Source organism: Arvicanthis niloticus, chromosome 1 (genome assembly GCF_011762505.2).
Source record: "Arvicanthis niloticus isolate mArvNil1 chromosome 1, mArvNil1.pat.X, whole genome shotgun sequence".
NCBI classification, from domain to species: Eukaryota; Metazoa; Chordata; class Mammalia; order Rodentia; family Muridae; genus Arvicanthis; species Arvicanthis niloticus.
This window is the reverse complement of record NC_047658.1, coordinates 115369929-115384066: the sequence shown is the minus strand read 5'-3', so window position 1 is coordinate 115384066 and position 14138 is coordinate 115369929. Positions and strand designations below refer to the sequence as shown.

The window sequence follows — 14138 nt, the reverse complement described above, 5'->3', positions numbered from 1 at the left end:
GACATTCATGTATGCTCTACCCTAAGATGACTCTAAGGCCAAAGCTGGGCCACTGGACCCCTGGGCTGGCGGAGAATGAGGGTCTTTGTGTTTGGACTTCCTAACTGGGACTTGGCCATCTCAGGCACAGGGGCCCACAAACACTAGACAGGGTGTTAAGGGCACATCCCATCCCCTGAGGCAGAGAGAAGACTCAAGCACTGTAAAGGTCACCACACCTCCCAGCCCAAGTGGAGAAGCCCAGTCACAGTCCCAGGGGTCAAAGGAAGAGCTAAAGACATGGCACTGCCCCCAGCATTTCCGATGCCTGGAGGAGGGAATGACCACAGGGGGCTCCCTAGCTTCTCTTGCCAATGTGGCAGTCAATTTAATTAAGATGGATGTGGCATACCCCTGCGGGCAGGAGCCGTAGCCAGCACAGATGGCAAGAGCTTGGGGCTCTCTTGGGCACTGCCCTGATGGCCTCGGTCATCAGCCCATGAGGCAGCCGTGGGGAAAGTTTAGTAAGTTTGTCTTGCCCCTGTGACCTTAAGCCCTGTCACTCACTAGCCAGGAATTCCTCCTTCTCTCCCACAGCATGTACATTCACATCACAGACACCGTCACACCTCACCACCTCACACACACCATTAAGGCAGATTTGAAATCAGTCCTGGGCTTCAAATTGCCAGGTGTCCAGTAGAAAAATGGGGGGTGGGGGGGAATGGGTGACAGAGGGTGACAGGGGTGGGCACTGGACTTCCTACTTCTCATATTTTGTTTTGTTTTTGTTTTGTTTTGTTTTTCTGAGACACGGTTTCTCTGTGTAGCCCTGGCTGTCCTGGAGCTCACTCTGTAGACCAGGCTGGCCTCGAACTCAGAAATCCACCTGCCTCTGCCTCTCAAGTGCTGGGATTAAAGGCATGCGCCACCACCGCCCGGCCCCACTTCTTAGATTAGGAGTAAGATCCAGGTCTCTTCATTCACAGGTCCCCTCCAGCTCCCCCTACATCCCTCTCCTCCATGTTCTTGATGCTGGAGTGAGGCCCAGGGGGACACTCCTCCCCATCTGGAAACAGACAAAGTAAGAACAAAATGAGGACGGGCAGACAGACAGACTCGTGCACACACGCACACAGTGGACGCCCTGGTGGAGCTTCAAGACCCCAGCCACTCCCAGCCCACTATGTGCTCCACAGGGGATCATATGCCCACAGGCCAATGCTACCCCTGGCTTCAAAAATAAAAATTTAAAAATTCCCACCCCGAGATAATTGCTCTCTCCTCTTGCCTATTGTGGTGGCTCTGCGGTCGGCAATGAGAAGCAATTATTCACGGCTAATGATTATAATCAAGTCAAATAGAATTTAATGGACACGCATTCTCTTCCTGCTTGAAACTTTACATATGAATTAAGCACATATGGGTTTCACGAGGCTCGGACGCAGATTTATGCAGCCCTGAAAAGCCCCACATTGCCTGCGACTTTTATTTCACTAATAAAGGCTGATTTATGGGCTCCTCAGAAACGCAATCTCTGCTGCCCCCTGGTGGGTGATGCTGACAGGGTGACGCCAGGGCCCAAAAGATCCCAGGGGGTTGGGGAGAGAACCCAGGCCACTGAAGACTACTCTGACCAGTGCCAATACCTGCATCAAACACTGGGATGCAGGCTCTGCATGGGAAACCCATGTCTGACATCTGCTTCGGCTACTGCTTGCCATTCTGGAAGGGTTCTGGATCCTGACTGACCCTCTTTCTAGAAAAATATCTCAGGAGAATACACTAAAAGGTGTTGGGTCCACGAAGGTAAGCGAAGAAGGTCAGCTACAGGAGGCAGCAAGTCCTTGGGCTTGTTGAGTTGGCACCCAGCGTGATGCTAATGGTGTCACCAGGGCAGGTGTCGAACCCTTGGCCCCTGTGCAGGTGGTAAATGAGTGTCATTCCCACCTTGTGTGCCCAACACCCCGATAGATCACTTTCCCTCATCCCTATGGTGCAGAGACAGAAAGAAGCCTGGCAAGTGCACCTCCCAGGATGCAACATCCTGGGGGAAGCATGGTGGACAGTGCCACCAGCCCAGGACAGCTAGCTCGGCTAGTGAAAGAGCTGACAGGCAGATCCATGCAGCGGATACCAGCCTCCGCAGCCCTCTCCTGCTCCTGTGACTCTTACTTTGGTCCCTGAACCCACACTCGTTCACCAGCCAGGCTGCCTGTTTTTTTCATTGTCCATTTTACAGCTCAACAGGAAAAGAACCTCTGGGTGCCTCCCACACCTTCAGCAGTGACCAGCAGGGTCAGGTGCCAGGGCAAGGCAGAGCCAAGAGACTTCCTGAGGACCTCTGAGGGGTTGGTGCAGCGCGTGCAAACCAGATAAGGCTGTCTTCATCGAGACAGATTCCTCGAACTCCCCGCCACCTATCAACCGTGTCAGGTTCTCCAGGGAGACACACAGACACAACAGCAGAAATGCAAAGGTAACCAAGCTCTCTCTGGCATTGAATGCCAGCCATCACCTGTGTGCCTGAGACAGGCACAGTGCTGCTCCTCTACAAACACCAGCCTAGAACCCTCCCAGAAGTGCCACCCAAAACACAAACAGAAAGGACCAGAGAGCAGCCACCTCTGCTGGGTGCTTAGTTACTTAAGGAGGCCAAGAAGCATGGATAGCATCAGCAGCTCCCGGTTCTAGAGTCCTGGAGGAACCTACTCCCTTGTCAAGACTCAGGTACAGCAGAGCTAGCCAGTTGACAGGAGGTGTAGAAGCACCTGGGGCGTCCCGGGCTGCACAGGGGAGGGGATGGTATGATGGAGTTTTTCCTGAGAGTTGGAGTTCTGTGCTAGGAGGTCCACCCTGATATTCACAGAATTAGAGAAAAAGACACCTCTACTGCCTGCTATAGTTCCTGGGGGCTGTATGAGGGAGGGAGGGAAGCCACCTGACATTGTTCCAGGAAGTTCCTACACATGTGCTAGATTTTCTAACCCCAGACACCAGTTCCTGATGACTCCAGAGCCCTTCCCAGAGCCTCTTGACCTCAGCCAGACAAACACCGCCTTCTTCCCTCCCCCCACAGAAGCAGCTGCCTCCACTCTGCTCATCACAATAAACCGCCAAGCCAGCAAGAAGAGACCACGTGCGTGCAGGGAGCTGAGCAGCTCCCAGTCCAGGCACTGGCGAGCTGCCAGGGGACTGAAGGATCCTCTCTGTACTCTCCCTTCCCTCTGTAAGCTCCCTCACCTGGCCAGGTGTGGAGTGAGGCAGGACTGGTGGAGGTGAGGGGCAGCCACAGTCCCCACCCCTGCCCTAGGATGAAGAGTTGGCTTTGGCCTCTTCTCAGAGGCAGCGAAGTGTGGCATCCTTCCAGCCAGTTCTCCCCCATCCCCACTGCTAATGGGCCTCAGAGCTGCAAGGCAGCTTGGCAGAGGGAGGTGCCCCCAGAAGGCAGGTCAGTGTTTCAAGAGAGGATGAGCCCAAGTGGCAGCCACACTGGGCTCCAGTGGCGCCAGCAGGCCGTCCACACTAGCAACTGGTAGTCTCTCTGGAGCCAGGTGGCGCCCACCCATTGTTGGCACACCAACCAGGCCTAAGGTGACAAAATGCCCCCCACCCCAGGCCTCTGACTCAAGCCAGTCACTCACCAGCATTGACAATGGCATCCACTTCCAGCTTGGTGATGTCCCCACGGAACAGGGAGATTTTCTCATTCAGCTGCTTGTCCTTCTTATACTTGGGGTTCTCCACCTTCACAGACAGCCCTGGAACAGATAGAGTCAGGGGGTCACATAGAAGGCCTTCACTGAAGAGCACTGAAGAGCCAGGGCCCTAGTGACCACTGATGCTGATGATATATCCTACTGTGGATGACACCTACTGTGTGTACATAAGGCCTTTACAACAATGCTCCAGAAGGCTTTAGTAATATCACACACCCTGATCCTTTTTCCTATTCTTTTGAGACAGGCTGGCCAAGACTGATCTTCAATTCCTCATCTGCCTGCCTCTACCTCACAAGTGCTGGGATTACCAAAATGCCTACCACGCCTCCATGTGGAGTTTTACACACTCCATTTTATAAGTATCACAACAGAGTCTGAGGTGGGATAAGTGGGCTGACTGGGGTCATGGCTTATCAGACCTGCACGTTCAGGGATCCGAAGTTCCCCAGCATGCCCCTGCAAGCAAGTGCATCCCAGAGTTCAATCCCAGCTCCCAGTAACTGAGTTAGCCAGGGTGGATGGTTGATGTGGCCTGGAGCTGGCTTCCTAATGTTGTCATGGGACTGCAAACCAAACTGGCCTCAGGCAGTGTTAGTAATTAAATGAGGTGACACATGCAGAGAACCTGGATGTAGGGAGCACTCAATTGGTTCTCCTGGATGCTTCTGGAAGGTCCTCCTAGGTCATTCTGCAGGGGGAGAGGGGGCTTCTGTGTCCAGGGAATAGGGTGTACCTTTAGCTGTCTCCTTCCACGTGGGGATCTTCTTCAGCTTGATGAAATCCTTGCAGAAGTAATGTTCCTCCCTCTGCTTGTCGCTCAGGCCCTTCAGAAAGGCTGCAGGGGCAGGACAGGCAAGAGTGGTCAGACTAGTCCTCTTCCTCCTGAGGACTCCTGCTGAGTCCAAGGGTAAAATCTCATCCTACCAGCCAAGCTTCCTGTGGCCCTCTGGGACAGAACCACTGCAGACTCCACAACATTTTGTCCTGCTATCTTTGTTCAAGAAGGGAAACTGGGGCCCAGGGAGACTGAGGGACTGACTCTCTAAGTCATTGAGAACCCTGTTTAGAATTCAAGCTGGCCACTTCCTGGTACCTAACCATCTCTCTAGATCCCTCATTTATTTGTAGGGGGATAAGATGCCCCTTGGAGAACAATTTCAAACTCAATCACATTAAGCAAGGCAGGATAATGATGCTCCGTCCCTTGTCAGCCATAATGTCACTAGCTGTAAGACAAGGGTCCTCAAAGACAGACTCTGGCAGAGTCTGCCTAATGTCAACACTGGCTAGGGTTTCTATGCAGCCTGTAGGCAAATGTTCCCATTTTCATAGATGAGGCAGCAGGAACTTGGGAGGCAGCCTGAGGTCACTCAGATGGTGAGAAAGGACCCAGGCCCCCACATGCTTACAGACTCTGAGTGTGCCAAGTTGGTCCCTCTGCCCTTCAGACCTTCCCTTGCCACCTGGATAAGGCATCTCCGCAACTCCGAAACAGCTTAGTTCAGGCTCATAGCTCACAGGCTCCCCCTGCTGGCATGAGGCCCTCTATACACACCCAACCACCGTCCCTCAAACATAAGAGTAGCAGAATGGAGTGGCTGGTCCTCACCATCACCAGAGGGGACAACACACAGCAAAAGTCACATGAATGAACACAAATGGCATCAGAAGACAGGTAAGAGTTGAGTCTGGAAATGTAGACCAGCTGATAGAATGCTTACACAAAGCCCTGTGTTCCAACCCTCCTGTAGGTGAGACTCAGCTCAAACCTATGACCTGATCCAAGCTGACCCTTGTAATACACACACCCCATTTCCAAACCTATCCTCCTAACTACACCAGCACCCATTGACCTGACAACTTACTAGCCTGTTCCTCAAACACCCTGGTAATTCCCTGCCTCAGGACTTTGCATTTGCTCTACAAATGCTAGTTTTCGTTCAGGTCCCCTTCTCATTGCCTTCTCCATTTCCTTCTCTGTTTCCCACCAAGAATCCTGAGAGTTGGCCTTGGCTTATGTACACTCCTTCCTGGGCCTTGACTAATAAGATCCATGTGAGGATCTCCCTGTTCATCACCAGCACAGTGCACAGTGTGTGTGAGGGTCCATGGGTGACTCAGTGAAGAGCTGAGACCTGAAGGTTGAGTAATCAGTCATCCATACAGAGGACCTGCCTGTACAGAAGCACTGAGGCAAGAGGTGCATCTGGGGGCTCTGTGGAGGTGGAGGGAAGCTGGAGCAGCCTGGGCAGACAGGGAAGGTGGGACACAGAGGGGCGGAGAAAAGCCACATGGTGCTTTCATTCCCCTTTGGCTCCCACTACACTCAAGGGCAAGTCTGAGCCTCAGTTTCCTTCTCTAGGTCACAGACAAGGTCTACCAAGATACCGAAGGTCCGTAATCAAGACCCTGTGTGTGAGCTGTGAACACTGGTTCAATGGTAATGTGCTTAGCCAGCATCCGAGAGGCCTAGGTTCGATCACCAGTTATAGCTTTAGAAAAAGAACGCAGGGCAGCAGTGCGACCCTTTTGTAGCATCACAGGCTCCTCCTGGGGAGGGGTGCCCAGCAGCACAAGATTCAGGCGGAGAAAGCCTTTCTCAGGTGGAGAGCAGGGCAGGTGGCGCTTCAGCCATTATTTAGCCTCCACAAACTAGTTATCGTGTGCTATCATGACTATCATGCTATCATGACACCCTGAATCTTGGCACAGTCAAGTATGGATGCTTCCAGCTGGCTAGACCTGGAGCTGGCACCAGGAAGCTATGGTTACACCACCCAACTGCTTGCCAGCCACTGTAGACCAGCTACAGGCGCCGCTGAAGTGGTCAGACTGGAACCAACCCTGGCAACACATATGAGTTCCACTGCCCAAGGACACCTAGACGCCTAGCAGACATATCTGACAGATGTCACCCCCTTAGAAGACAGGTAGAATGATCCAGCCCTTATCACACCCAGATGAAAGAAACCTGGGGTGGACCTGTCCTTCCCTTCTCTGTGACATTGGTGGCCTGGTTTGAATGGCCACGGTTCACAAGGCCCACTTGCTCCAATGACATTCAAACAGAGCACTGCCACCAACCACAACACCAATCTCAGAGGCATCTGTCAGTCTATCCCTGTCAGCACCCATCCCTAAATACACAATTTCAAGAAGCCAACATGAACCAGGTATGGTGGCTGTTTTCCCAGCATTTGTCAGGTAGAGGCAGAAGGATCAGAAATGCAAGGCCAGCCTGGGCTACATTAGACACAAATAAAAGGCCAGCATACCAGTATTGTGTCCCCATCTCCAAACAAGGTTCTGGCCATGGCAGGTTCCTGAGGTGTTGAATGCCATACAGCTGCCTGAGATGCTTCTCTGCCCTAAGGCTCATGCACCTGTTCCTTGGCTCAGCCCCATTTTTCAGGGTCACCTCCCAGGCCTGCTCTGCCATACACAGAAGTCACTGACGGCCTCTTTCCATCGAGTCAGATGCAAACTTAGAGTATAAGTGGGTTTTTTTTTTTTTTTATAAAAGATGTAAAACATGCATTTTCATTTTCTTTCATTTTTGAAGAGGCGAAGAGTATTTCACGGCTCACTGAGACAGGTGTTGTAAAAAGATGTTCGCAGTAAATTTTGATGGGCAAGCCTGACCCCAGACTAAGCTTCCAGAGGCTCGTGGGCATGAAAGCTGGGCAGGAGGAAGCAAACTCTGCCAGAGCCATAAAGCGTGCCAGGCAAACGGGAATTCAATGATGTGTTTTAAGAAGTATCTTTATGGCACTTTGCAAGAAGTCGTTCAGAGAGATGAGACAGGCTGGGCAGTGGAGGGGGGTGAGTGGTGGTGGGGGAACTGGCTGAGTCTGCAGAACACCAGGTGGGCACAGCTGATAAGGTGTGTGGCTTCTGTGGCGTTAATCACCTGGGAACAGTGACTCATCCACAAGCAGTGGAGAACAGAGCATGAAGCCCACTGCAGCTCTGGACCACACACACTGGGGTGGGTCAAGGCTGCTTCCCAACATGGAAGAGATGCCCTCACCCCTAATTCCCAGGTGTGTCTGAACAGTATGCTGGCTCAGCAGCTCCATCAGAGAAACTGAGATGAGGGTCCCCAGGTCCTCAGTGAGTCCTGGCCCCTGCAGAAGTATTTGCAGCTGAAGCATTAGGACCATACCATAAGCTAGCAGGGGGAGAGAATACAGGCTGGTGTGCCAGAGCCCAGCACAGAGAAGAGCAAAGGGGCGCTCTGTAGGCCGGCACTCTAATGTGACCCCCAGCACAGCAGCAGGAGCTATTGGTTCCATTTCATAGATAAGAAAACAGAGGCTTGAGGAACATGCAGCAGTGACCCTGGGGCTTGCTGGATTCTGATACACCAACATTCCTTCTCTTTTCAGTACACAGTTCTGGCCCAGCATGAGACAAGGATTCAAGGCTAAAACGGAAGCCCTAGATTTTTCTCATGGCTCCAGCTAAGTCCCCTCAAGCCAGTTGCCTTTCTTTCATTGTAAATATTTCCAATCTTTTGGTTTTGTTTTGTTTTTTTTTTTTGTTTGTTTGTTTGTTTTTTGAGACTGGGTTTCTCTGTGTAGCCCTGGCTGTTCTGGAACTCGTTCTGCAGATCAGGCCATCCTCAAACTCACAGAGATCTGCCTGACTTTGCCTCTGGAGTAAAGTGTAATTAAAGTGTATGCCACTGCCCAGCATCAATCTTCCTTTTAGGTATTTTTTTTTTTAAGATTTATTTATTTTATTGTATTGTATGAATGTTTAGCCTGCATGTGTGTATGTGCACCACACCATGCCTGGTGCCTTCAGAGGCCAGAAGGGAGCATTAATCCCCTGGAAATGGAGAATCAGGGGTGATTGTGAGGCTCTATGTAGGTGCTAAAAATTGAACCCAGGTCCTTTAAAAGAGCAATCAGGGCTCTAAACTGCAGAGCCATCTCTCCAGCCCCTATTTCCAGTCTTCTAAACAGGTCCTAGTTGGAGGGAGGGCACCGTGGCACCCAAGAACCCAGGGGATTAGGTTAAGAACCAGCAAAAACAGATCTGGCAGAAATCTGCCCCAACAAAGCTTCATGGCTCCACAACCGGTGTGATCCCCAGCACCATCCCCAGGTCTGGTGGTGTACACCTGTAATCTCAGCATTTGGAATAATGTATGGGCAGGCAAATCAGAAGTTCCCCATTACATAGGGAGTTAGAGGTCAGCCTAGGCTACAGGAGACACTGTCTCAAAAACAAAACAACAAAAGGCCTACATGTCCCCTGATGAAGGGATCCAGCCTGGTGGCTGTCCTGATGTGGAAGATTAATGAATTAAGAGAAGCAGGCAGCCAACATGGAGGTAAAGAAGGAGCTGAGCCCTGGGCAAGGCCTTTCCAGCTGGACCACAGCAGGCAATGGGCATGCCGCAGATCAAACATAGAACAACACCTCATAAGGAGATTCTTTTGGGAGGGTCAAGCCCTTCCAAAGCACTGATGCTTGCCTCCTGCCTCTTACCTACTGTCTGCTTGCAGCCTGCAGCCTGCAGCTTGCCTCCGGCTGCCTGAGATTATGCTTTGAATCTGAACACCCCACAGACTCAGGTCACATTTTAAAGGCTTGGTCAGGAGGTGGGAGTTGGTTGGAAGGAGCAGCAGATGGTCATTGCAGAACAGGCCTTGAGCCTCCTCACCTCCCTCCAGCCACCACGGTCCTACTTTCCTTTTGAGATGGAGTCTTGCCATGTAGCACAGTCCTTGCTGTATAGCCTACACCAGTCCCCATCTCCCAGCAATCCTCCTGCCTCTACTTCAGTTGATAGGAGCACAGATATGCACCACAGTAATCTGAGCGATATCTCCATGCCTTGTGCATGGGGATCTTCGTGTAACCACGAATCAAAATAAATCTTCCTTCTTCTTTCTTCCTTTACATGGGATTAGTGTGGTCATCGACAAGCAAAAACTAACATGTCACTGCTCAGGATGAGAGTGTGCCATTGGGCAACCCAAGACTGTGCCTTGGCTTTCCCATAGAGTGAGGAGGCCATGCCTAAGGGCCCAGGAATTTCCACACCCACTGCTATTATATTTCTTCACCCTAAACTGCCTACACATCAGTCTTGTGTGAGTCTGTGTGCCAGTCTTTGACAGAAAATCACCCAGGGAAGCAAGCATCTAGATATATCCTGAACACACATGTCTATTAGAGATAGGTGTCAGAATGGTGTGAGTAAGTTAATGTACAGGAAACCCAAATGCCCATCTGCAAAAGAATGGGTATCCAAACTGTGGTACATTCAGATGGAATACTAGACAGAGGGAAAGATGCATAAACTGTTACAGTGTCCATGTGGATGCCAGCCTGGGCTATAGAGGACAACTTTGATGGTTATTTTGTTTTCAGACACAAGAGCTCACTATGTAGCCCTGACTGGCCTAGAACTCACTTTGTAGACCAGAATGACCAGGAACTTATAGAGATCTGCCTGCTTCTACCAAGCAAGTGCTGGGATTATAGGTGTGTGGCACCAATCTTAGTCTTTTTTTTTTTTTTTCTTTACAAAACACAAAGTCTTTGAAGCAGGTAGATCTCTGAGTTTGAGGCCAGCCTGGTCTACATAACAAGGCCCAGGACATCCAGGACTATATAGAAACTCTCTCAATGTCATGGTTTGTATATGCTTGGCCCAAGGAGTGGCACTATTTGGAGGTGTGGCCTTGTTGGAGTAGGTGTGTCACTGTGGGCATGGGCTTAACACCCTCACCCTAGCTGCCTGGAAGTCAGTCTTCCACTAGCAGCCTTCAGATGAAGATGTAGAACTCTCATCCTGCACCATGCTTGCCTGGATGCTGCTATGCTCCCACCTTGATGATAGTGGACTGAACTTCTGAACCTGTAAGCCAGCCCCAGTTAAATGTTGTCCTTACAAGAGTTGCCTTGGTCATGGTGTCTGTTCACAGCAGTAAAACCCTAACTAAAACACTCAAAAAAAAAAAAAAAAAAAAAAAAAAAAAAAAAAAAACCCAACCCAAACAAACAAGAGGAAGATTTAGATCAGACCACCCCACATTTCCATGCCCAGAGCCTGCTGTCCCCTGATAGGCCACCTCTGACCTTCCCAGCTCAGGTGGTCCCAGCCACTACCGTTTCTTCATAGTGCACAGAGGACTATGTCACCATAGTGTCCACTAGACAGACTGTTGCCTGGCCACTCACTGTTGAATCCTTCAGTGCTGGCTCCAACAGGGCATGAGGTAAAATTTATTGAGTGAGGGCCAAGGAGATAGATGGCTTAGTGGGTGAATAAATGCACCTGCTACATAAGCCCGGACGCCAGAATTTGATCCCCTGAACCCATGCAAAAGCCTAACAGCCAGACACAGTAGCACTGGCATCTCTAATCCCAATAAACCCACTGGAAAAGGCAAGCAGAGATCAGACCTCTAGAGCCTCAAGGACCAGCTCACCTGTCTTACACAGACCCAGCTTGGCACAGAAGGGGAGAAAACAGAATCAGTCCCCAGTTGAGGAATCTCAGGTCCCATGAGCTTTCCTGGGTTAGGCTGGTTTTCAGGGTCACTAAGAAAAGGGGAGCTAGGGGAGAAAAGCTGGAATCTAGAAATAGAGGCAGGCCCTACACTAGGTGTGGTGCTGCCCCAACTCTCTGCCTCTCCCTGGGTTGCTACTCTCCATGGGTAAGCAGGACGCTAAGGAGGAACACTAACTCCCTCTGCTGGAATTCTGGACTAGCCCGCAACTCCCGGCCAAGGTTGAGGGAGTGGCAAGTTCTGATTACTCCCAAAGAGACCGTCGAGTGCATTAGGATCCTGGGCAGACTTGCAACAAGAGGGAGTTCTCTTTTCTAAAAGGGAACCAATCTGAGGTTACCTTCAATCCTGCTTGACCCAGGTGGCTCAGCCCCCATGGTCACGCCCACCAGCAGCCCAGCCAATGGCCTTAGCCGCTCATTGGGAGGAGGATCCGCCCAGAGTAATAAGGGAGGGACTGTCGCTGAAAGGCAGGGGCAGCTGGACTGCCACTCAGGGCTATTTGGGACTCTGCACTTTGCATTCCAGCTAGAGACTAGGTCGTCCAGGACCCGTGGTCCCTTCCTGGCATGCCCGTCCAGGAGGAGAACTTTCATTCTTGGGGGAGTCAGTGATTCTCACCAGCCCACATCCGATGTCAGACTGTTCTCAAAGTTCTTTGAGTTCAGTCCCTCAAGAAGGGGTAGAGTGCTGGCAAGGGGCCAGAAGCCAGCAGGAGGGCAAAACGGGCACCTACCATACTCCCAGAGAGGTTGACACCCGAGCTGCCACTCTTGGGGCTATCTGACCCTACCTGATAGGCCAAGTTTTCACACTTTGCCTTTGCTAACTCCCAGCCTGATCTTGGAGAAGTGGAGTCTGGCCCCCGGGCCTCAGTTTCCCTCCTGTGCATGCATGGAGGACCGTGGCAGGTCCCAGAGGATCTCGGGGGGGAGGGAGGGTGGGCTGCCTGGGGACCATTGCTGAGGTAAGGCCGCCTTCCCCACTCGTTTACTCAAGGGGTAACCTGGTGTAGGAGCTGGGCATGGATGTGGGCTGAGGGGATTCCCAAGTGTCTCAGGTGCTCGTGGAGTGCCATTCGGCCGGGGAGACCCACGCCCTGCGCTCACACTTACATTTGGCCTCCTTCCAGTCGGTGGAGGTGCTCAGGTCCACCTTCGCGGCCATGGCCAGGGGGGCCCAGGTGCGTACCCAGGCTCCACGCCCCGCCGCCCCCCACGCCCCAACTCCCGCCGAGGGCCACGCGCAGTAGCCGTGCTCGCCCAGCGCTACCAGGGGACCGCACGCACTGCCACGGGGCCGCGGGCCACCCGCCGAGCGGCCGGGCCAGGGGCGCGGGGAGACCAGCAGCTGCCCCGCCGCGCGCAGCTGTGCCAGGCGGCCGGACACTTGACTCTGCAGCGACATGAGCAGGCGGTGCCGGGCGGCTCCCCGCCCACTCGGACTCTATTTACGGTGCTCCGGAGAGTCGCGCTCGGTCCCTTATTTACTCTGGGACGAAAGTGGCGGGTGCCAGCCTGTGGCGACCTGCTTAGAGACCGCGGGCGGCGCGCCGCTGGGCACCCTGGAACTTGTAGTTCCGTTCGGGCCCACTGTGCTCAGGCACTCGAACACACACGTGCGCACCCAGCCTGTCTGTGTCCTTCCGGGTGTGGCTGCAGCCAACCTTCGGAAGCTCGGTGATTCGTCAAGGCACCCGGCGCCTGGGTCAACTTGGTCCCTATCGCGTGTTTTGCAGGCATAGAGAAACCTGGACTTGTGTTGGCGCCCTACACAACACCCAGGTCTGCGTCTGATCCACACAACTGCAGGTTCCAGCCTACCAAGGGGAGGTGATAGGTGCGGCGGATCTATGTGTCAGGTTGGGGCGACTTTTCCCGAGCCGAGCTGGCTGGAAGAGCTCGACCTCCCTTAAGCTCCAAGGGCCAAACGGCGCCAACTGAATTCCACAGTAGCCAGCAAGACATTTGTGAGATTTGAAAAGAAGAAACCTAGGTGCCAAACCGAAGTGGTGGGGCATACTTAGAATCCCAGCATCCAGGAGGGTGAGAGCAGAGGATCTTAGGAAAGTTTGGGGTCACCCTGACTTACAGGACAGCCATATAGACCCTGCTCAGGCAATAGGTCAATCTAACAATCAATATAAAAAAGAAGAGAAAGGGATGGAGAGAGAGAGAGAGAGAGAGAGAGAGAGAGAGAGAGAGAATATGAATCTGGGTGTATAGGAACACTCTGGTAAACTAAGAAGGATAATTTTTTCTCGTATTCCTGAATGACATTATGCCTGTAATCCTAACATTCCAGAGGCAGAGGGGAGTCAGGATGACCCGGAGTTTCCAGCTTAGCCTCTATTTCCTATTCAGTTCCACACCAGCCTGGCCTACTTGAGAGAGAGCTACCCAGTGAGACCCTGGGAGACTAGAGGGGAGAGGGGACGGGATTTAAATCCTGGGGCTGGAGAGATGACTCAGCAATTAAGATCCCGGGCCGCTGATCCAGACGACCAGAGTTGTAGTTCCAGTGCTCACGTGGTGGCTCAAAAACATCTGTAACTCCAGTTCCAAGGGATGCCACGCCCTCTTCTGGCCTTGCTTGGAAGTAGTGCACAGACACACAAGCAGGAAAACACCCAAACACAAATTTTCTTTTTACAAATTGTTATTGTGAGCCTTAATAGCCAAGCCATCTCTCCAGGCCTTGCTCCCAAAACTTTACAAATAAAGATTTAGTTCCTGGAAAACAAAACAAAAAAGAGAGAGAGACCAAACTGAACGCCCTCCAACCGAACCTCACCGCAAGTCTGGCAACATAAGCAATGCAGATTTCGCAGCTTAAATTCTGTGAGACAAGAATCTGGCGTGAGTCACCAGAATTACATGCCTCTGGCTTCATTCGTTCCCGGAAG

The 14138-nt window shown here is 52.1% G+C and overlaps 1 protein-coding gene across 2 annotated transcripts in view; it reads right to left on the bottom strand.

The window, feature by feature from the left end:
* The window catches only part of Macrod1 (mono-ADP ribosylhydrolase 1), a 139405-nt gene extending 126634 nt beyond the window's left edge, over positions 1-12771 (bottom strand). Inside the window, exons 1-3 of one of the 2 annotated variants that reach the window (XM_034489911.2) lie at positions 12349-12771; positions 4435-4536; positions 3624-3740 (exon numbers count right to left, since the gene is read on the bottom strand). In XM_034489911.2, coding sequence (XP_034345802.1) covers positions 3624-3740; positions 4435-4536; positions 12349-12640 — 511 coding nt within the window. In that variant the 5' untranslated portion in view covers positions 12641-12771. The remainder of the gene's footprint in view (positions 1-3623; positions 3741-4434; positions 4537-12348) is intronic. The other variant, XM_034489920.2, reaches the window with a different exon arrangement.
* Between the last annotated feature and the right edge of the window lie 1367 nt (positions 12772-14138).